A 21,049-nucleotide genomic window follows, 5' to 3' on the forward strand; every position below is an offset into this window, starting at 1 on the left:
GTGCAGGGCCTGGCGATCTCGGCATAACACCGGCCCTGGGGGACCGACTTTGGGCACCCCTGCCCTAAAGATATGACATGTGGAAGACACTTTTTAGACTAATAATAAATTCTTCCTTTGTTTACAACTTTTTATAGTTGTAAATAGCTATAAAGAGTTTTATATTATATTATATTATATTATATTATATTATATTATATTATATTATATTATATTATATTATAGTCCGTTTTATATATATTATTATATATAATATGTTATTATATATAATATATTATTATATTATATTATATTATATTATATTATATTATATTATATTATATTATATTATAGTCCGTTTTATATATATTATTATATATATTATATTACATTATATTATTGTTTGTTTCTAAGTGCCTGCTTTTATTTTGAAGTTCTTCCCTTGCGTAGCTTGTTTTGGTTCATCCTTTCCTCCTCCACGGCGCCCCCTGGCGGTCACTGCTCTTCTCTGTCAGGTCGTCATAATACGCTGGTATCAGCGGCAGGGCTGTACATTCAGCACAGGTTTTAAACCTCTCCCAGGCTGTAATGTCCTGACAGAGAGCAGAAGGTTTGCTTTGGGATCCGTAGAGGACAGCGGGGAGACCGCGGCGGACAGATCCCTGAAGGGACGGAGATGGGACTTATCTTAGCCGCTGGGTTCGCTCCGTGTCGCCGTGAAGAAAGCTTCATTCGCTTTCGCTTACCTGGAGGCTGCAGCTCGGAACCTTTAAATTGAACTTCAGGTTGGTGCGAAGCTGCTGTCGATTGATTGTCTTTTCTCCGTTGGTCTGCGCGGCGTAGACCTCTTGTTTAGTCTGCATGAGTCGTTTTTTATTTGCAGTGGAAGATATACGCAGTTTTCATTACATCGGCTTCTGCAGTGCCTCGGAAACATGCTGGGTGACCCAAAAATAACCACATCAAAGTTAGGGAGGGTGCAGGGGGGCGGGGGGTTGCACGTTGAATCCCTCTGTTGTAACCTGTAAATACACAAATAACAACGTTGCGTTTGTGTGTTTTCATCTCCAGGCTAAAAGTGAGTCGACCTGCTCTCAGTTCTGATCTTTCCAGCTGGACCAGAGGATATGAGAGGCTGCAGGAGGCGCTGATGGAGCTCCAGGAGTTGAGCTGGCTCTGTCTGGTGACTCTCTTCCTCGCCTCCTTGCTCATAGTGCTGGGATGGCTGCTCCAGTACTCGCTGACTGTACTGCGGCTCTGGAAATCCAGGAAGGCAGCCAAGCAAGGTGGCCGAGAGACAGCATGGCTGCAGCGGCAGCAGCATGTCTTCTCCACTCAGCCCCAACAGACTCAGGCTGGAGGCGTATGGGGCTTTCTGCTGATGAAGCTGCGCTCTGGCAAGGATGGAGCTGCTGCCTCTGAGGCTGGGGTCAAAGGCCTGCTGACCTCTCTGTTCTCCTTCAGGTCCTTCAGGGAGCACTGGCAAAGAACCTGGGTGAAGGCTCTGAACGAGCAAGCGTGCAGGCATGGGGTGAGTTAAGAGCTTAAGCAGGTAAAGGTGTTTCATACACTGATGCACCTGGGATTTGTCGATTAAATAGAGGCGTGAATAGTTAAGCTGGAGTTCATGAGCCCGTGGGAGGGAGGTGTGGGAGGTTTTTTGTTTGAGTGTTTCTAATCGGTGAGAGGATGGATGGTTAGAGGCTTGCGTAACCGCTCTCAATCAATGCACAAAAGAGTAAAGAGGCGAGACTAGTCAGCGTAGCCACAGCAACACCCACACATAGTAAAAATAGTGTGAGATGGATGTGTGCTGCACAGACAGAAAATCACATCTCACCTTTTTTCCAGATGCTTGTGTCAAAACAAGCTGCATACGTGAAAGATTCGTGGTGGTCAGTGTCTCGGGCAGCTGCCAGACTGAAAACTGTTAGAGGCTTATCATGCGTTTCTAAAGGTCCTTTTCCTTAAATAGTTCCTTTGATCTGTGTGAATCAAAAGTCTGGACTTCACAGTCAGGTGTTTCCACTGGGGACTTGCAGGGGCAAAGAAAGGCTCCCCCTTGCCCTCCTGTCACTCTCCCCACTTATAAAAAAATGCTACAAAGCGAACGTGTGTGGGAGTTTAAAGGGGGTCAGATCAATCCGCTCAGTGAACCTGCAGCCCAAATACTGCGACTTCATCCTCACCGCTGCCAAATATAAGCGTCGGCCCTGGATGAGCAGGTAAACACCGGGCGACCTGTCAATCAGACATGATGAGTTTAGCACTCAAGTCTAATTTAGGCAGAGTTTGCCTTTTCCTTTCTTTCTTTTTTTAGTATTAGCACCTTTGTTAATTTTGATGGGATTCCGAAGTACACCTTTCCCTAAAGTATTCGTCCCTGTGAACTTATCCACATTTTGTCACGTTACAACCGCAAACCTCACGTGATAGACCAACACAAAGTAGCACAAACTGTGAAGTGGAAAGAAAAAAACGTGTGAGATTCAAAATTATTTGCAAATGAAGAATCTAAGAAGTCTGGTATGTAGGCTTTTTAGAGCAACTTTTCCTCAAAATTTGGTGGCAAATCTTTTGGCTATTTTTCTACCGGTACAGACACTGAAACATCCAGCTTTTCGTCCTTTCAAAATAGCTGAAGCTTAGTTATAAAATCTGCCCAGCTTACCTGAAGCCGCTGAAGAAAGGCCTCCCCACAGCATGATGCTTCTACCACCATGTTTCACCACGGGGATTGTTTGTTTGGGATTATGCGCTGTTGGTTGTTTACCCACGCATAGCATTTTATTGACTGCTGTGTCTTCTTGCCACTCTTCCACTAATTCCAGATTTTTGATTGTGTGGAATTGTATTTACAGGGATCAGCGCAAAAGAGGCTGAATATAGAGGCACAGGATACTTTTCTGATTTTTATTAGTAAAATTTAGGAAAACCATTTACTATTTTAGTTCCACTCGCCAATTGCTTTGTGCCATCACCAAAAAAATTGCAATAAAAAAAAAACAATAGTTTGTGGTGGTAAGGTGACAAAAAGGGGAAACGGTGAAAGGGTGTGAACCCTTTTACAGAATAATTTAGCATAATTTGTCTGAGTAAAATGATTTTTCCTAGAAAAAGTCTCATTTTCAGTCCACTGCAGAAAGTGATAGTCGTTCCAGTGCCAGCTCAGTTATCTTTCAAGGCCCTAATTAGTTGATCCGTTTTGCCCTTTGAAGCTGTTGGTCACGAGTAACTCAGCCAGCCTCCACTGAACCTTGGCTGCACTTTGGACACTTTAATCACTGTTTTCTCCTTCCAGATGCTAGCTGCACTTTACTGTACATTCATTCATAAGACGGCCATGCAGTCATAAAATAAACCACCACTCGGCCAACATGTGGTCACTAATAGCACAATCGCCTTTTAGCAAGGCAGTTATAGGGATTGTGCTCAGATTCAGCTGTTTTCACCTTTAACCTTTAGAAATGGTTAAAAAGAGGGAGACATTTTTCATTTTTTTGGATTTGGCCGACATGGTGAGGTGGAGAAAAGCTGCCTGGGTCTTGTTTGTCTTTGTGAGAGCCAAAGTGTGCTGAGCTCAGTCATAGCAATAAAATCTCTGCGCAATCTGTCTGTAAATGTGTCTGGGTTGCATGCAAATCAGCGGATTGTTGTCGAACCCTTAAGAGCCACAGATTTCACTTGGACCCTTTCTAGCCGAGATAATCCTTGCTTCCAGGTATAAAGGTCAGATGATGTACAGTTAAAACCAGATACGTACATTGCAAAGCTATTTTTTCTGACTGTTGGTCAATAAATAAGACTAAACATTTCTAGTTTTAGATCAGTAGGATTACTTAAAAGTATTTCTAGTTCTTTTGCTGGAATTTAGGCCCGTTCCTCCTGACAGAATTGTGTAACATCTGTGTAGGCCGTCTTCCTCCCGCACACCTTTTTAGCTGTTCTTGCAGATTTTCTTTGAGCCTGAGCTCAAGGCTTTGTGATGAATACTCCAAATCATTGCTCTTAAGCTACTTTATAACCAATTTAGCATTATAATTAGGTTCAATGTCCATTTGGAAGTCCCATTTTTGGCAATTTTTAACTTCTTGGCTGATGTTTTAACATCCTGCTTTGGTAGATCCACATAAAGTTCTTTCCTTTCAATGCTTTCCAATTTGCGAATCGCACCAGTTCTTCACCTGACATGATGCTGGCACCACTGTATTGCTATTTTTAAGCTTTCAAGCATCCTCCTTTTCAGACCACAGGACAAGTATCCAAAAACACTTGTACCCGACTGTCGACTTTTTTGGTTGCTTTTGAAGAGAGGACTTCTTTCTTGCTGAGTGACCTTTTAGCCCAGATAATATAGCATTCAGTTCATTGTGGATAATGTCACTCTCACTTACAGTCAACATTTTTACAAGGTCATTTGCTCTTGCTATGGTGTGTTGATTCATAACAGAGTGTTGAGCTATGTGTTTCTCTTCTTTCCAACATTTGCTTGAACAGATTGAAGTGATTTTAACCTTCAGGGAGTTTGTTATCGTTTTCCATCGAGCTGCAGCAGCCATCTGACTTCATTTCAGCTGTGATGCTCTCATTTTTGACTTAGTGACCAAAAACCAGACAGGAAAAACCTGCTTTAGGATTTTGTCTGGTTGCAAGAAGCAGCCTTACTGCATTCTTTGCCTCTCTTAAACATCCAGCGTCCGCCTCTTGCCTGACAGGTTCCTGCAGCAGAGGCGAAAACAGACACGAGAGCGGCGATCTGCTCCAGAGTCCCTGAAGAGTCACATTCTGCTCTGAGTCGCGCTTCACCACTCTGTTTCTGCATGAGACAAAACAATTGTCTAAGAAACCTAATCAGATGTGTGAGCAGGGTGTGGTGTAAATAACAAAGCTGAGTGTTTGTCTTACTGAAAATGAAAGTCAGGAAAGTTCAGAGGATAAAATACTGATTAAACAGAGGGCACCTTTTTCAGTTTTTCTTTTAAACGCACAACTCAAAGAGTGTCTCTTGATTATGGAAACAAAATCAGAATCACATTTTTTTTTTTTTCTGTTCTGAAATCACAGACTCTGTTACTCATAGAGCTGGAAAAGTACAATGCATGAACTTCATTTGAAGAACAAAAAAAGAAATATTCATTCTGTTAATCACTCTGTTTTTGTAGTTTATTAAAATTTAATTTGAGACCAGGCTTTCGATCCAGAGAAGGGGAGAGTTCAAGTATCTCAGGGTCGCGTTCACGAAAGTTTTGTGCATGTTTTGTTTGCAACAACTCTTTATGGAGCCTCCACTCATCTCCTGTGCCAGTTTCATTTATGAAAGATCACGTGTGTGTGTGTGTGTGTGTGTGCGTGCGAGGGGGTGTGCGTGCGCATGTTTAAAACATCACAGACAGTTTATGATTTCTGAACAATGAGAGGGAACTCAGAAAGGAGGCCGTCTTTGTCAATTTATGTTAAAACCGTTTTGCGAGAAAGGCTATTGTTAGAAGATGGTGAAACCATCACTGACTGCATGTTTATGTACACGTTTTCAATTAATCCTAATTTTTTTCTATTCAGCCATATTGATCCATTAGACTTATGAAAAATGAATGAATGCAAAAATCCACGGCCGGCAGCTACACCATATTTTGAGCAATAGGGAACAAAATATAGTATTATTATTTTTGAATGTTTGTGTAATGACTCTCGGAAATTGCTATACATTTACTTAAGCTTATAATTCTATAATAACATATAGCAACTCATCCCTGCAGTAGATGAGAAGAGGCAGACAATGAATCTGATGGACAAGAAAGAGAGAAAAAAAAATTATTTATTGTTTTTACCACAAGACAAACATGTCAGAAACTGTTTAATGTGACGAGGCTGACAAAATAACCTGACAGAGCAACACTGATTTCTGACAAAACAAAACAATTTATGACCCATAGATGTCAACAACACAATCGGCTTCAACACGTCGTCTCATCTGGACCTGTTAAAAAGAGGACAAAGACTTTATGATTTACAATATATGAAAATGGAGAATAAAGTATTGCTTTTGACCCAGTGAGACAAATGTCACAGATATATTTTAATTGCTTAAGGTCAAAATGACATATTTTAGTTCTCAGACTGCTCATAAAACACAAGCTGCTGTATTTCCCTGAGTGAGTGTAGCTGCACGTTGTAGAAAAAGATGGGCCTCCTGATTATATTTACAGAAATAAAACCTTTTTTTTTTTTGCAAATAGACTTTATAACTTACTAAAAAAATCAAGCTTGTTTTGGGTTTATTCATTAATATTTTGCTGACATCAACGAGGAATCCTCATTCTGTCTCTGTAATGTTGACTCAGAATTGTTTTCCTCAGGGAAGACCTGACCTTGGCACCCAGAGGCCACAACAATGGGATGAGAGTAATAAAGGCTTCAGAGGGCCTGAGACTCACTTTCAGCAGAGCTTCCTGTGTGTCCTATCAATGCTGCATGGAAGGGTTTCAGACAAGCTTGCCGTTGTTATTCTCTAGTCCTTGGCTTTGGCTCTTTTTGAATGATAGTTTTATCGTAGCATGTGTTGTTGGTTCTTTCAGTCCTTGTGGTCATAAACTCAGGGCTGGATGTTATTTGACCAGGGAGGGAAGTGGTGGTCCCTTGTGTAGAAGAAAACACATTTACGTCACCCTGGCCTGGCAGATGAGCAGATGGTCGAGTGCATAGACTGTGGACAAACGCCCAGTTTGTCCACATTACTTTTCCAAACAGCGTTGTAAAGTGACCACCTGTTAGTGCAGTTGCGTCATACATACTCCTTTGATATTCTTAAAGTAATAAGACAGATTCTAGATTCCTACCAAAGAGAATTGAATCAATTCAATGTGGTCAAAACGTTCTTCATCGAAGTTTCAGTTTCAGGGTGTTCACACTTGTGCAACTGAGTTACAAGAAAGTTTCTCTTTGTTTGAGTTTTACTGAGTTAATATCACACTAAATGTGAAAATGCTTTGAAGTTATGTATCATGGTCTCATTTTTTGCATCCTACTTGACATTTCAATAGGAGTGGTTATACTTTTGAGAGCCACTGTACAAATCAGCCAGGTATAATTTTACTGAGGTCACATCACTCCTGTCCTCCTGTTGTCCTCCTACACCTTCAAGACATCAGAATGTCTGGTTTTTGACTCGGTTCTTTATCCATCTGCATGCTGAAGTATTTCCTGTGCAAGCTGTTATATTTATGACTTCGGAGATGTGATTTGACTGGGTTACTTTGCACAGAAGGCTTGACAGACTGGCCACCCTCGATACGCAGAATATAAAGCAGCAGCATCCATGGCTGACACAAGACGCGGAGCAGTCATCACGGGGTGATGGAGAAGCACATAACGGGGTGCATCTGCTTGAAAGGAAGCTCCACGTTCTCTCACAATCTGCAATTATAAAGAGGCTTGTGATTAGCTTGGTGATGCAGTTAATTTCAATGGCTGCCAGTTGCTGGAAGATTAATGCCCTGTGATTATACTCAAGCACTGTAGATTCCTTCCTAACGACAGGGGACATTAGGCACTCAGAGCTCATTTAATATGAAAGTGCAGGAAACAACCCGTTTTATCCTTCAGTCACAGCTGTGGGCGAGATTAATCTTCAGCAGCCGGATTTACTTTAATAGCCAACTTTTACTAAAATTGTCAGTTCCCTGAGGTTGATTGAACAAAACTGGTTAGACTACAAAAAGATAATGCATGGTCTCAATTTGACTCGAACCTTTTGCGTGACACGTCAAAGCACCGTTGTAATCGTGATACCAACATGTGCAGATGCACAGTTTGGATGTAATGTTTACAAGGCTTATGTTACTCAAGTATCATACATTCACATTCTGTAAACCAGTACTGTTTGTACTACGACTTAGTGACTGTATTGATAAACCCTCATTCAGTGCTGATGGACATTGTGATGGTGGAAACAAAAGAGAACAATGATAAAAATGTGGTCAAATAACAGCTGATTGTCATCGCAGTTTTAAAAAAATCATAATTGTGTCATTTAATAATAATCATTTTGCCTAATTTAATAATAATTTGCCTAATAATTTTGATAATTTTGCCTGCCTTAATATTATGTTTATTCAATTTCTTGTCATTTACAATTCATTACAGTTCAATTTACCAATTGTTACAAGAAGTTGCATTGAAGGGTAATGACTTGATTTGAAGAATTAATTACTCAAAGTATAGGTCATACCACCACGCCGCGGCAGCCACTTGGAGCATTTGACTGAACTGTTTGCAGGTTATAGGACCCCAGGGCAGAGACTGACTGTGGAAAGAGCAGTTCTAGTAATAAATATCTGAAGAACTTACAAGAGGAATCATATAGAACAGGACGTGGATGGGATGGGAAATGACAAAGGAACTAGATAAGCTAGTCAGCTGAGGTGGAGCGGCTAATGGCAGAATGAAAGAGAAACTGAGGGATGGAGACTAGTTATAAGAAAAGGAGCTGAAATAAGACTCAAAAAGAGCTACAACCCAAAAGGGAGGAAATCAATGATACTACTAAAAACAAATGCGACAGACTGGCGACCTGTCCAGGTTGACCCTCCCTCCCGCCCGGAACATTAGCTGGAGATACACACTAGCACCTCCCAACCCCACTAGGGACAAGGGTGTTAGAAGATGGATGGATGGATGGATGGATGGATGGATGGATGGATGGATGCTACAAACAAAGGAATTTACTGATGGGAAAAAATCAAAATGGCAAAAATAAATAACTGATAGTAGCAAGTCCTCCTCCAACAATAATATACTCAGAAGCAATTAGAAAGGAAGACAAAACACAACATCAGCATACCTAACTTGATTGAATCTTCATCAGTACAGACAGAGCGTCGGCATTGCGTAGCATGAGATTAAATCATGTGATAGTTGGTTCATTGACATTATGGTGTCACGTTAGTTTTGTTTTAGCAGTAGCACAGATGTGTGCTGTATAAACTGTGTCACTAGGCTGTTGGAGTCAAGCCACATCATATTTTTACATATCCAAATAATCTGTGGCAGACTGTCCTAGCTAAAGATCCTACTAGGTATGTCACAAGATCACATGAAAATTAAAAGCATGCTGGTACATTCATTGTATCTTTGTACAACATAGGAGTGCAAGGTAAATACATATTTGTGCAACGGGAATATTAATTACCACTGAGTCATCACTTGTCTGTGTAGTCAAGGCTCATTAAAACATGACTGGTCAGTAGATTAAATGAATCCCTGAGTATTTTAGTATCAATCATTCTAACCTGTGGAGTTTGTATGCTCATGGTTATAATGCACAGAAAGACAGATATGATAACTTCTCACATTTTGTTGCTGTAGATTTAGACAGAGTAACTCTTTGCTCTGTAGTTTTCCTATTATACTTTGGACTATATTAAAAACAAATGGCATCCTGGACCTGTCAATGAACAACAGCTTCAAGAAATTTGATGCATCTAATCTGGAGAACCCAGAACTCAGTACTAAAACTTTCATACAGCCGTCAGAGTGAGGCTTATCAACATTTATGTTTGAGGAAGTAAGTGTACAAAAATATCAAACACTCAAAGCCAAAACTCATCAGTCAGACTTAAGTTCAATCATCAGAATGAGACAAGTTTATATATATTTATGCTAGAGGAAGTTGGTGTGCAAAAATATTTAAAACTAAAAGTCTGCTCAGTCATTACATGTAGATTAAAGCTGTTCAACTAAAGCTCTTGTTTTCAAGGTGAAAATTTTTTGTTTCAATATGTTGCAGTTTTCATTACAACTACAGTGTATCATGGAAGCCATGTTCCTTAAGTATGTCTTTTTCTTTTAGTGTGTCTTTGTGCAAATGTTCAGATTAGTGGCGTTGTTTTTTATTCGTCACGTGCGGTTATAAACCTTATCAATTTAAACGTGATCAGAATGCCCCAGAAGGAGCACCACATGTGTCTGCACTCCTATGCAAACAGTTTTTACTTGTTATAGTCTTGGCCTCAGATTTGCAAAGTAAACAGAAAGCACACAAAAGGAATCATCCAAAAGGGTCATCAGAAGCCAGAGGGCCGGGGTATTTCTGGCTGACCCACATGCTTTACAGAACCAGCTGGACCCAGAGGGAGTGATGCTGACAAACCTGAAATGACACCATGGATGTCCTTAGGAGGCTGTCTGCACACTTGTCCTTCTCATGGACAAGCAAAAATTCAATTCTGCGATTAAACAGAAACATTTTGCATAGTACTTCTCACAAAACACGAAAATTGTAAATAAGTATTATACGTTCTATAATTCATTACACTAAATTAAAAGCTTCGCTTGTTGTTACTCCAAAATACAGCTCTGTAAAAAATGAAGAGCCCACTGAACTGAACCCCACTGAAAATCTCCTGGTTATTTAATCAAATATTGATTTCTGAACCGAGTTAAAACATTAGTGTTGTTGTTTCTAAATTAATATTGCACTATTTGAGGTCTGAAAGCACTGCATCATTTTTCTTATTTTGACCATTTCTCATTTCCTGCAAATAAATGCAAAATTTTTACTTTGAATTTCAGAGACGTGTTGTCAGTAGTTCATAGAATAAAGGAGCAATGTTCTTTTTACTCAAACATTTACCTCTAAAAAGTAAAATCAGAAAAACTGGTCATTTTAAGTGGTCTCTTAATTTTTTCCTGAGCTGTATATGCTAGGATCCTAAGAAGTTACACATGAATAAGATGCATAAATTATAAATATTTTCAATACATAAATTCTTAAGCAGAAATTTTCAAGATTCCATTCCTCAGTCTTTCAATGCGAGTGTTTTTTATTCAGTTAGAATAAAATTAGAAAATTTGTTTCAAATTCAAAATCACGTTCACAAACAGCCTGATAGAAGATGTGCCAGAGCGGTACAGTCTGCTACGTTGCTGCTACGTTGCTTCTTATCAATAGTTGCACTGTTTTACTACAACATCCTCTGGACTTGTGTAGTCAGAGTTCCCCAGCTAACCTTGAGTTCAGTTTTTATCAGGCCTTCTGAAAGTTTATATGTCATCGAACCAGTGGTGCACATAGCACCCTGGCACGTCTATTAATAAACATGACGCGAATGCATAAAATGGACACAAACACAGTGTTATCCACTTCTATTGCTAAGAGTTAGCATTGCAACAATGAGCAAATCCCACTCCAATCACACCTAATGAATATTATTATCATTAGTAATAAGTGAACAACTAAGTTTTTTTGAATATTTTTTAGAGACACTGCTGGAGTTGCATGAATTCAGAATGTTCTCATTGATAATGTTCAAAAATACTTTATTGATTCAAAAGAGAAATGGCATCTGTGTCCAAATCCTAGTTTTTGTTAGAAGTAACATATGACTCCTTCATTTTTGTTTTTCTGAATGAGCCTTGTAAAGGACTGGCAACCTCTCCAGGGTAGACTTCCTGTTGGCCTAATGAGAGCAGATATAAAAAGAAGTGGGTATGTAGACAGTAGACAGATACACTGATGGGTTAATGAAGCTGGAAGAGTAAAACGTTCAGCCCAGATAATTAGCAGACAATGAGATGAGCTCAGATAGAACACACAGAGAATACAATTCTGGTGACCCAACGTTCCCTCAGGCTGTATTGTAATGTGATCCATGTTGGCAGCGTGGCTGTAGTGTTTCCTGAAGACATTTACGAGAATAGAAACTTGTCCCTGCTTTTTATCAATTGGTTACTGTGTCTGAGGCTCCAAAGAACCACAAATCTGTGCTGGAAACGCTGATTCTGATTTGTGTTGTATTTCTGCTGTGTTTGTTTTTCTGATGATTCAGTGGCTCAGGCTCTGTGAAGCTTCCCAGACTTCCTCACTCTCGCCTTTTTGTCTTTTCCTGCATCTTTGCCGACGATTCACCTATCAATCTCTTCTGTTCCGATCATATTTTTACGGTTCACCAATCTCTTATTTAACAGCAGCCACATAAACCTAACAATCTGTAGTTCATCACATATTTTCTGCAGTTTTGGATGTACAAAATGATTGGACATCTGTGCAGGTTTTCTAGCCAGCCAAATGAAGTAAACACAGCCAGTTGTACAGACCAGTCATGTGACTGCAGTGCTAGTCTACTTGAACCTATGTAAGCTTGCAGTGTTGCATTTGGCCTCCTGCCTGTCCGCCTGCAACACTGACACACACAGACACACACACACATCGTAAACTTCATTATATCCCCCTCAGCTCTTCTGCCCCGCCTCTACTGTTGTGTTTGACATAGATTGGACTCGGACCCAGCGGAACATATGCTCTGACAATAGGAGATTTGTTTTACCACATTTGCATCATCTGTGCCAGTTAAAACCGTCCAATTGAACCAACGTTTTGGTTCATATGCACAGAACCGGACCACTGGTGTTTCCATGATTTCCTTGGACTTCTTCTCAGTAATGAGACACCAGTTTGTGTTGTACGGGTTATCCTCCCAGCCAGACTCTCAGGCAGGAAATGTAGTCAGTGCTTAGTTTGCATGACTAAGCACTGACTGATGCCGTTTTTATAATGGACGTTGCTGGAACAACTGACTCGTAGGATTGGCTGAGCAGCTCCAATCAGTAGACGTTTATTAGGGGTCTGTATAGATTTCTATCAATTTCTGCTTACTACCAGAAAAATATGTTTTATTCATAGTTTTTATTTTTGCAAGTATGCATAGATCCAGATTACCATTAGTCCACTTATCCAGAAAGCTACCTTTGCTTTTATTCGGTTAAGTGCAGGCATTCAAATGCAGAACACAGATTTCTCCAATATCTTAAAAATTATTATCTTAGTAGCAGTTTGGAAAGGCACACTTTTGAGAACATTTAACTTTGGAAAGCACTAAAAATGACTTTCTCTCTCTCTTAGATTAGGAAGAAGCATTGATTGCACGGTTTCTACTTTAGACACCACAACTGGAATCAAATATGCTTTAAATTTAAATGTCTGACCTGATAAACAAGAAATATGAGAATTGTATTTTACTGTTAGTGAAAGGCAAAATACAGCAGAATCTTTCCTGCCACACGCCATGTGCGTGTCCTATTTTTCCTATTGTATACTTATTACAATTTTCTCCTTCTCTTCCTCCACCAGAGTTCCCTCCAGATAACTTTTGACAGCAGTCTCCAGTTAACCGCTGGCTCTGCAATAGATAGCGTGACCTGCACTGACCAGTCAGCGAACAAAATGGTAAGAAATACATTTAGTCTTAATACTGCCCTCTTCTTTTCCATATTAGTAACAAAAACTGAAATCTATTTTATTTACATTTTATTTGATAGGCCAACAAAAAGTAGTGGGTACACCTTTACCACATAAAATCTCAGTTAAACACACTAAAGTTTAACTGGGTAATTCATCATACATCCAGATAATAAAGACTAACTCATGTCTTAAACGCTTTACAGAACAAATATGTCTCCAAATGACTTTTTTTTATCACCTCAGTTCTTGTGTGAATACATTTGACAGTGATAAATCTGCGAGTAATCTGTGTGATAACGAGTGATACTTGCTCCAGGCAGAGTTTCTCTTTCTGACAGTGAAACCTGTCTTATCTCCTCTGTCCCGTCATGTCGGATGCCACGTTTTGCAGAGGCAAACCCAAGATAGGTTTCTGTGACACGTCTTGTCCTGTCTTCCTTCTGTAGGTGTTACACTGTAAATGCTGGGTAGACACGCTGACGTTTCCTGTGACTGTGACCCAGCAGTCACCCGCTGCTGTTTCCATGGATACGTATCAGATCACTACTGCACCTATGATGGCTAAGGTATGAAAGCACAAGGCCAGAGCTGTTTTTCTTTCTTTTTTTAAAAAAAAAAAAAGGCAGAAAATTATTAAAGTGTTTTAGTCAAAATTGCTACTACAGACACATGGGTTGTATTACAGATGGAGTCCACTGACTATTATTGTTATTATTCTTGCTTTTATCTTGCTTTTTGTCCCTCCATCGGATGGGTTACCTGACTGTCCGTCTCCGACAGGTGGATGTGTCCCTGGAGGAAGTAGAGGACGAGGGCTTGCTGATATCTTGGACTTTTTCCAAGCAGCCATCATTTTCTCTCACCGTGTCCCCGTGTAAACTGCAGAGACAGGTCAGAACATTCGATAACCGACACCATGCTCATCTGATATAGCTGTGAAGGTCTTATTTCTATCACAGCTCTGTCTCTTCCAACCAAGAGCGTCCACGCATTCAAATTTTAAAAATCAAGCGTACACCATGTAAATGTTTTGCTTGTTTTTTCTGCTCCCAGATTCTTTTAATAAATCTGAAGCAACCTCTTAGGAATTTGCATGTGAGTCACATTTTAGCCCGTTTAACTCATCGTGAGTCACGGAGGAAATGCCACTCTTAATGCTGCAGCTTGAGCATGCATGCCCCCGTTCATTTGTGGCAACCAAATATTTATCGTCAGTAATTAATTTCACAAATGACGACGGTCGGAATTAGAAAACAGGGATGTAGGACAAACCGTGAATGGAGAAGAATTTAGAATATGATTTGAAATAATAGGAAATGAACATTAAAGCAGGGATTTTAACTGGTTCTGTTTAACTCCATGATGCTCAGCATCATTAGAGGAGGACTGGATGTTGCTGTTTCTACTTTCTCAGGGCTCGGAGGCTGCAGCAGACCTGGACATGATCAAAGGAATGGTTGAAGACACGCTGTTCAGCGCCCACCCGGCCATGGTCCTCAACCTCAAGGCCTCCGTGTTTTCTAGTGTGGTGAGAAAAGCACTCTGCTTGTGACTCAGAGGACAAATTAATTATCATCTATTCTTTGGCGTGAATGAATGCCAGGGGCTGAATTCTGCTGATAGGTTATGGGTTTAAGTGGATTAAAACTCCGTTCTGCACTTTTTATCCCTGCACACTCTCAGTCCCCAATGGACCATCTCTCAGTGGGAGACAGCGCCACATCCCACGGGTTCTTAGTGAGGTGGCTCCTTCTCCAGCAGCTCAGGGTGACCTTAAGTAAAGGTCAGATATTCTCTCCCTGCATCAAATTGTTTCCGCTTAGCTTTTTAAAAAATTTTTTTTATTCTGCTGAGAGTCGAGCTCTCATTTCCTCGCTGTGTTGTCTGACCACACAGGCCTGTGGTCCAGATCAGGGGAGCTGTGCTGCGTCCTGAGTCTGGACCAGCCGTCGGCAGAGAGGAGGACCTGCTTCCTGTCTGTGCCGAGAAACCCCGACACTGCCCTGGAGTGGAGCGAAGAAATGACTCTGTAAGCTTCCACATGTTCTTCATGGCTCTGCAAGATAAACTTTTTTATTTTATGTAAAACATAAGTAAAGGTTTATCAGCATAAGAGTCACAAGCTAACAGCAAATTATTGTGTAAATCAGTGTAAAATACTCTCACAAAGTAAAGTATTTGACAGTGTTTTACATTTTGACTCTTCCACATATGTTCTCCTTCGGGTTCTGAGAAGTTCTTTTTTTTGTGCGTTTAAGGGAGCTTGGCCCGGAAACCAAAGAGCTCAGGTTCAGGCTTTTGGAGCGGAGCGGCACAAGAGAGCGTAAGGAAAAGCTCAATAGCAGTTTGTTGCTGGCAGCAGTCCACGAACCTGATCAGCAACATCGTTTAGACTGTTCAAGCAAAATCATCCGCGTCTGAAACTGCACAGCTGGCAGACTCGCTGCAATAGATTATTTCTAGGAAATGCTCACTATTTAGTACCTTGGAAAAGTATTTGAACCTCATGAACTTTTTCAGCGTTGTTAAAATTAAAAATGCCAGTGTATTTTACTGGGAAATATTTGATAGACCAACACAATTTAGCACGACATAAATTGTTTTAACTATTTTTACAAGTTAAAATTGGAAAGGGCAGACTTGCTTTTGTATTCAACCTCCTTTACTCTGCTACTCCAGAATAAAATGTTGTGCTTTGGTAAGTTAATTTTTAAATGCAGCTCTGTTGTGTGTAATTTAAATCCAGCTGTTCTGTGAAGGCCTCAGAGGTTTCTTAGAGAAAATTCATGAAGAAACAGCACAATAAAAACCAAGAAACACTGCAGACATGTTAGAACTCTGTTCAGTTTCAAAATGTAACTTTTTTCCAATATGCAGAACACTTTTGTGTGTGATGGGGAAACTATCACTACCCATTTCCCTGAATACATTATCCACATTCTGAAACACGGTGGTGGAAGTGTCATCCTGTGGGAAGCGTTTCACTAGCAGGAACCTGAAAATTGATGTTTCGGGAAGCTCTCCATCTAATCTGAATGTGCATGAGTTGTTTCATAAAGAAGAATGGGAAAAAATCTTAGCGTGCAAGATGATAAAAATGTGCAGCTTCAATTTAAAACAGAAAAAAATAAATAAAACACTTCCACTTTACAACCATGTGACATTTGTGTTGGTTTATTACAGAAAGTTCTAACAAATTGCTCTGGGATTTGAGGGTATAGAGAGATAAAACTTTGAAAAGTCTCTCAACTACAGTAAAGGATCACATTCTGTATGTGTGGTAAAAATTAAAAAAGTGTGTTGGAGGTATTTGTAGTGACATTTCTTTATGCTCAACCCTGACAGAATTTCTTCCTGGTCACGCCGCCATCGCCATGAACCTTCAGTCTAAAACCCCGACTGGGCAACATGTTGTGTGTCTCAGCGCTGGCCCTGGCTCAGCACCAGATGCTACCATCAGCACCGAAGTGAGAACAAGATGCCTTTACAATTTTTTAAAAAACTTTTATAAAGTTACTTTCATCCATTAGAAGCTTTTTTTTTAAAATCTGTCACAAATTCAACTTAAACATTTTCCCATTAATGGAGTGTTTGAATTTTTTAAGTTACCATGTTCTTCTGATCTTTACAGTTTTATTTTTTCTGTTGAATGTTACATCTTTACCTATTGCTTGTATTTTTCTAGCTGCTGTATGTAGAAACCGTAGACCCTCGCAGTTCCCAGAACGCTTTCCCTATTCGCTCCTCGTTGACCCCTACGAAGAAGGTCGACGTGGATCGAACAATCACGCCAGATGGCACCATAGTCACTACCGTCACCACCGTGCAGTCGCGAATGAAGCTTGATCGCAGTCCAGGTTTGTCTGTAGAGCCGAGAATTTTATGGCGCCTAGCTGCCGTAGATTAGTAACTGTACAGTCACTTTGCCTTTCAGGTGATTCCCCGCTGCGTTCACCATCCAAAGTCGAGGTGAGCGAAAAGAAAGCAGCCGTGTTGGTGGACGAAAGAGGCAGCAGCAGCAGCAGCCCCAACCCGAGCAGTGAGTCCCACACTGAAAACCAGACATTGTTTTGCAAAACAGATGCAAAGTAGGATAAGCTGCAAGCAGGGATGTAACACGAGTAAAGAAGAATGCACTTCTTTTACACTTTATGCACTCTGTCTGTCTGGACGCTTCTCTTCAAAAACCTGTTTTGTAGCACTCGCATCCCAAATGTCATGCTTAGACACAAACGTTGTTTCCGGTTTATTAGTGTAGCGCTGACATAGATGTGTGTGTTTGTGTTGCTCAGAGAGCAGTCGCCTGTCTAATGGCCTGGATCCTGTTGCAGAGACGGCCATTCGGCAGCTGACAGAGTCGGCATCCAAATCAGCCCGGAAGACGCCAACAAAGAGGAGCACACTGATCATCTCCGGCGTGTCAAAGGTCAGAGAGCGGACACAGTGTCCTAAGGAATCCAACTAAACATCAGAATCATATTTTCTGTCTTCTGCTTACTCTTAGTAAAGTGAAAATATTGTTATTTCAAACTTTGGACCTATTATTAAGAAAATATGACATTGAGCCTGACAATGTGTGTGATCTATATTTAGTCTTCAATTACATCCCCTCCACTGTACCAGAAAATAGTAGAATGGAAATCTTCTGACCTAATTCTTGCATGGACATCAGTAGAAAGTGTCAAGTGTGTTTAAATGAAAGATGCCACATATTGTTAGAATGTAGACACAGATTTCTGATTATATATAGAAATATATACAGAAAAAGTGCAAAAATATTGATACACGTTGAACTTGTTCCTGTTTTTCTGTAGAATCACAGTCTGGTCTGTTCTACATTACTTGCTTCATACAAAGGGTCTGGACTCTTGTAAATTGAGAAATGATTGCTTCCTGGAGACTTTGTGGACTGTGTCGAAGTTTTAAATTCTACCCAGTCGCTAACGTTTGGCTGTCTCGTTTGTAATGCGCCAGTTCGACGCTATGAAGCTTACTGGAAATTGCCTACGTTGTAAACAACCGTCTTCCACTACGAAGAAACAAATACTGAGCCAGACAAGGCGGCTGTTACTGTTGATTTAATATTTGGAAGTGTGGCCAACAGACTGAACCACATTGTTTACTTCCTCCGCTACCGTTGCTAAAGCTACAGGCAAACTACAATTCTAAAACAGGGTAGAAAATCGACGTCATCGTTCACAACTTCTCTGTCTGTTCACTGACTGACCCAGTTAAAATCCAACGTGAGAAATTGAGCTCAATGGGAGAAATCATACGCAGAGTACCGAAGGGAAATGAGAATCAAACGGAACTGCGTAGGAAAGCAATGGCCCCCAGGATGGTACAATTAGTTTATTTAATCATAATTATATTCACCTCTTCTGAAGAGTAGCATCCCCACAATATGATCACTTGGGTGTACCGGGGCCCAAAATTTTACATTTTTTGAGAGGATGACTAGTTATTGATTCTTCCACCTGTTGTGTGATCCGCTGCAGCTCCTCCAAAGTGACCATAGGCTTCGACCTTGGTGTTCAGCTCTGTCTTAATAGGCTTTCAAATACATTTGGAATCGCTGTAATAGAAAAACCAACAGCTCTGTTCAGTGTCACCAACCTCTCTCTCTGATAATCACTCATGAACGTCTCCATATTTCGATCAGGTTCCTCTCACCGAGGACAACTGTGCACTATCAACCGGCTACGCGGCCGCTATGGATGCGGCCATGCACGGCAACCACTTCAGGTCGGGGCATCACCAGGACCCTGATGAAACCACTCCCTCTGACGTGTCGGAGCGCCCCTCTGTGGATGACGTGGAGTCTGATACCGGGTCCGCTGGCGCCATGGAGACGCGCAGCTTGAAGGACCATAAAGGTAACGTCAGAGGAAGAGGTATTAAAATGTTCGTTTTGCAATATGAGAGCTTACCTGTTCTTATTTGCTTTAAACTATGATTTATATTATAGATTACATTTTTTTAAATGATTTTTTACTATTTTGTTTACAATGCAAGTACATATTGTATTCTTACATAACTCTAAAATTGGGAAGTAACTAGTTACATTTACTCATTTACAGTTTATTGAGTAACTTTCTTGAAAAAAATGTACTTTTAGGAGATTTTTTGGAGTAATTTTATTATAAAGTATCACTACTCTGTTTGAGTAAAATTTCTGGATTCTCTACCTGCTGTGAGTAACTTCACTGAATGAAAAACAAACATGTTTTAAACAAAAATTCACCTGAGTTTTTGTTAAAGTTTCATTAGTTTTATATTGAAAGAAACTGATTTGGAAAACCATATATTTTGCCTAATTTTTTCATTTTTTGTTATTTGTATGAATTGTTGTCATTTTGGTCCTTAAAATACCAACATTTGGTATTTTACATTTTGGTTACATTTTGGTTCATCTGATTATGTTATTTTTAAATATTAAATGATAATTGATAATTTGATCAATTACTCAGTACTTGAGTAGATGTTTTACCAAATACTTTATTACTCTTAAGTAATTTCTTGGATATCTACTTTTTACTTTTAATAGAGTAAAAATATGTCCAAGTAGTTTTACTCTTGCGTGAGTATAATTTTTGGTACCTCTACATAACGCTGACTTCATTTAACCAATCGTAGTTTACAGATGTCTGGTTGAGCAAATACTGCCCTCTAGAGGCTGTAGTGCAACATGTGCAGAATCCAGATTAAATTGCCTGTTCAGCAAGCATAATTAGTGCTAATAAATTAAATCAACGAAGGTTTTATGTCAGGAATCAGCTGGTTATTATGTAGCTCTGTGGGTGAGTGATGTGTTTTCCTCCGCTTTCTCCAGTGGGCTTCCTCCAGAGCGGCTCCAAGCTGCTGTTCCGCAGAAGACACAGAGAAAAGGAGCCCTGTCTCAGCCAGTCCCACGAGGACATCTCCAACATGGGCAATAACTTTGCAGCCCCGGCCACGGGCCCCACCCGCAAAAAGTCTGGCAGCTTCTCCCGGCGCATCATCAAGCGCTTCTCCTTCCGCTCGTCCGGCAAATCGAAAGGCAAGGCTGCTGCTACCAACGGAGGAGCGAGCTCTGTGGATAATTGATTATAATCATGAAAGGGAATATCAAAGGCTCTGTGATCAGCCCTTAACAAGCTGACAATCCCAGTGGGTTACAACCTGCACTTCCTGAAGGAAGGATGTTTCTGGAAGGAAAACTCTCTGAAATGATTCTTGTACTCCTTCAGTACAAAAAAAAATCATGAGATTAATCTAAAATAGGTTGGTGAACTCGGTTTTCTTTGACGAGAGGTCTGCTGCTCAGTGAAAACAATCGCGATAGGGGATTTTTTTCTTATCCCTATTTAAACACAAACGACTCTGTTTGATTAAGATGGGTGATGGAAATACTCTAAAACTATATAATTATGTAAACTCGCCAGTGTGACGTTGCTGGATGCACTTTGGACTGAGGTTCTCTGCTTTTTTTTAAATGGCACATGTCAAATTTTGAAAGTTGTAAAAATATAATTTATTATTATGTGTGTCTCTTAAATGCTATTTATTTTCTTCTGCCAAAACCAAGTCATTCTAGTTGCATTACTCTGTAAATTAATAACAGGTGTGCTTTCTATGCAAATTTCTTTTTAAATTCATTTAGGTAACATAAATGCACAGCACAGTTCAGCTGAGATAGATTTCTGGTATATCTGCTTAAAAATAAATCTTGTTTCATGTTTTATCTTATACCCTAAATCAAAAAAGATATAGCATTTATAATAATTTTGTTTTTATGTAGTTGTTTTCTGTGGGATATCATATGTTAGGTTTGTCTTTGAAGGTTCAGACAGA

The 21,049-nt window shown here is 40.1% G+C and overlaps 1 protein-coding gene across 2 annotated transcripts; it reads left to right on the forward strand.

Annotated features, from left to right (window-relative positions):
* The first annotated feature begins 381 nt into the window (after positions 1-381).
* Positions 382-20,457, forward strand: c2cd2l (c2cd2 like). Of its 2 annotated transcripts, none has more exons than XM_028030451.1 (15): positions 382-764; positions 1,051-1,510; positions 13,106-13,201; positions 13,663-13,782; positions 13,997-14,107; positions 14,631-14,744; positions 14,900-14,999; positions 15,113-15,245; positions 15,475-15,539; positions 16,562-16,683; positions 16,902-17,073; positions 17,151-17,255; positions 17,548-17,642; positions 18,879-19,092; positions 20,049-20,457. In XM_028030451.1, the coding sequence occupies exons 2-15, from the start codon at positions 1,130-1,132 to the stop codon at positions 20,300-20,302; spliced, it is 2,082 nt and encodes a 693-aa protein (XP_027886252.1). In that variant the 5' UTR covers positions 382-764; positions 1,051-1,129; the 3' UTR covers positions 20,303-20,457. The 2 variants fall into 2 exon arrangements, with proteins under 2 accessions (XP_027886252.1, XP_027886251.1); XM_028030450.1 differs by having other exon boundaries at positions 384-764; positions 17,509-17,642.
* Positions 20,458-21,049: the final 592 nt, after the last annotated feature.

The sequence above is a fragment of the Xiphophorus couchianus genome, chromosome 11 (assembly GCF_001444195.1).
Source record: "Xiphophorus couchianus chromosome 11, X_couchianus-1.0, whole genome shotgun sequence".
Taxonomy (NCBI): Eukaryota; Metazoa; Chordata; class Actinopteri; order Cyprinodontiformes; family Poeciliidae; genus Xiphophorus; species Xiphophorus couchianus.

Coding starts and splice junctions, on each gene's coding strand:
- c2cd2l (XM_028030450.1), top strand. CDS start 1,130: ATGGAGCTCCAGGAGTTGAGCTGGCTCTGTCTGGTGACTCTCTTCCTC. Junction 13,783..13,996: donor CTGCACCTATGATGGCTAAG/GTATGAAAGCAC, acceptor CGTCTCCGACAG/GTGGATGTGTCCCTGGAGGA. Junction 19,093..20,048: donor CAGCTTGAAGGACCATAAAG/GTAACGTCAGAG, acceptor CGCTTTCTCCAG/TGGGCTTCCTCCAGAGCGGC.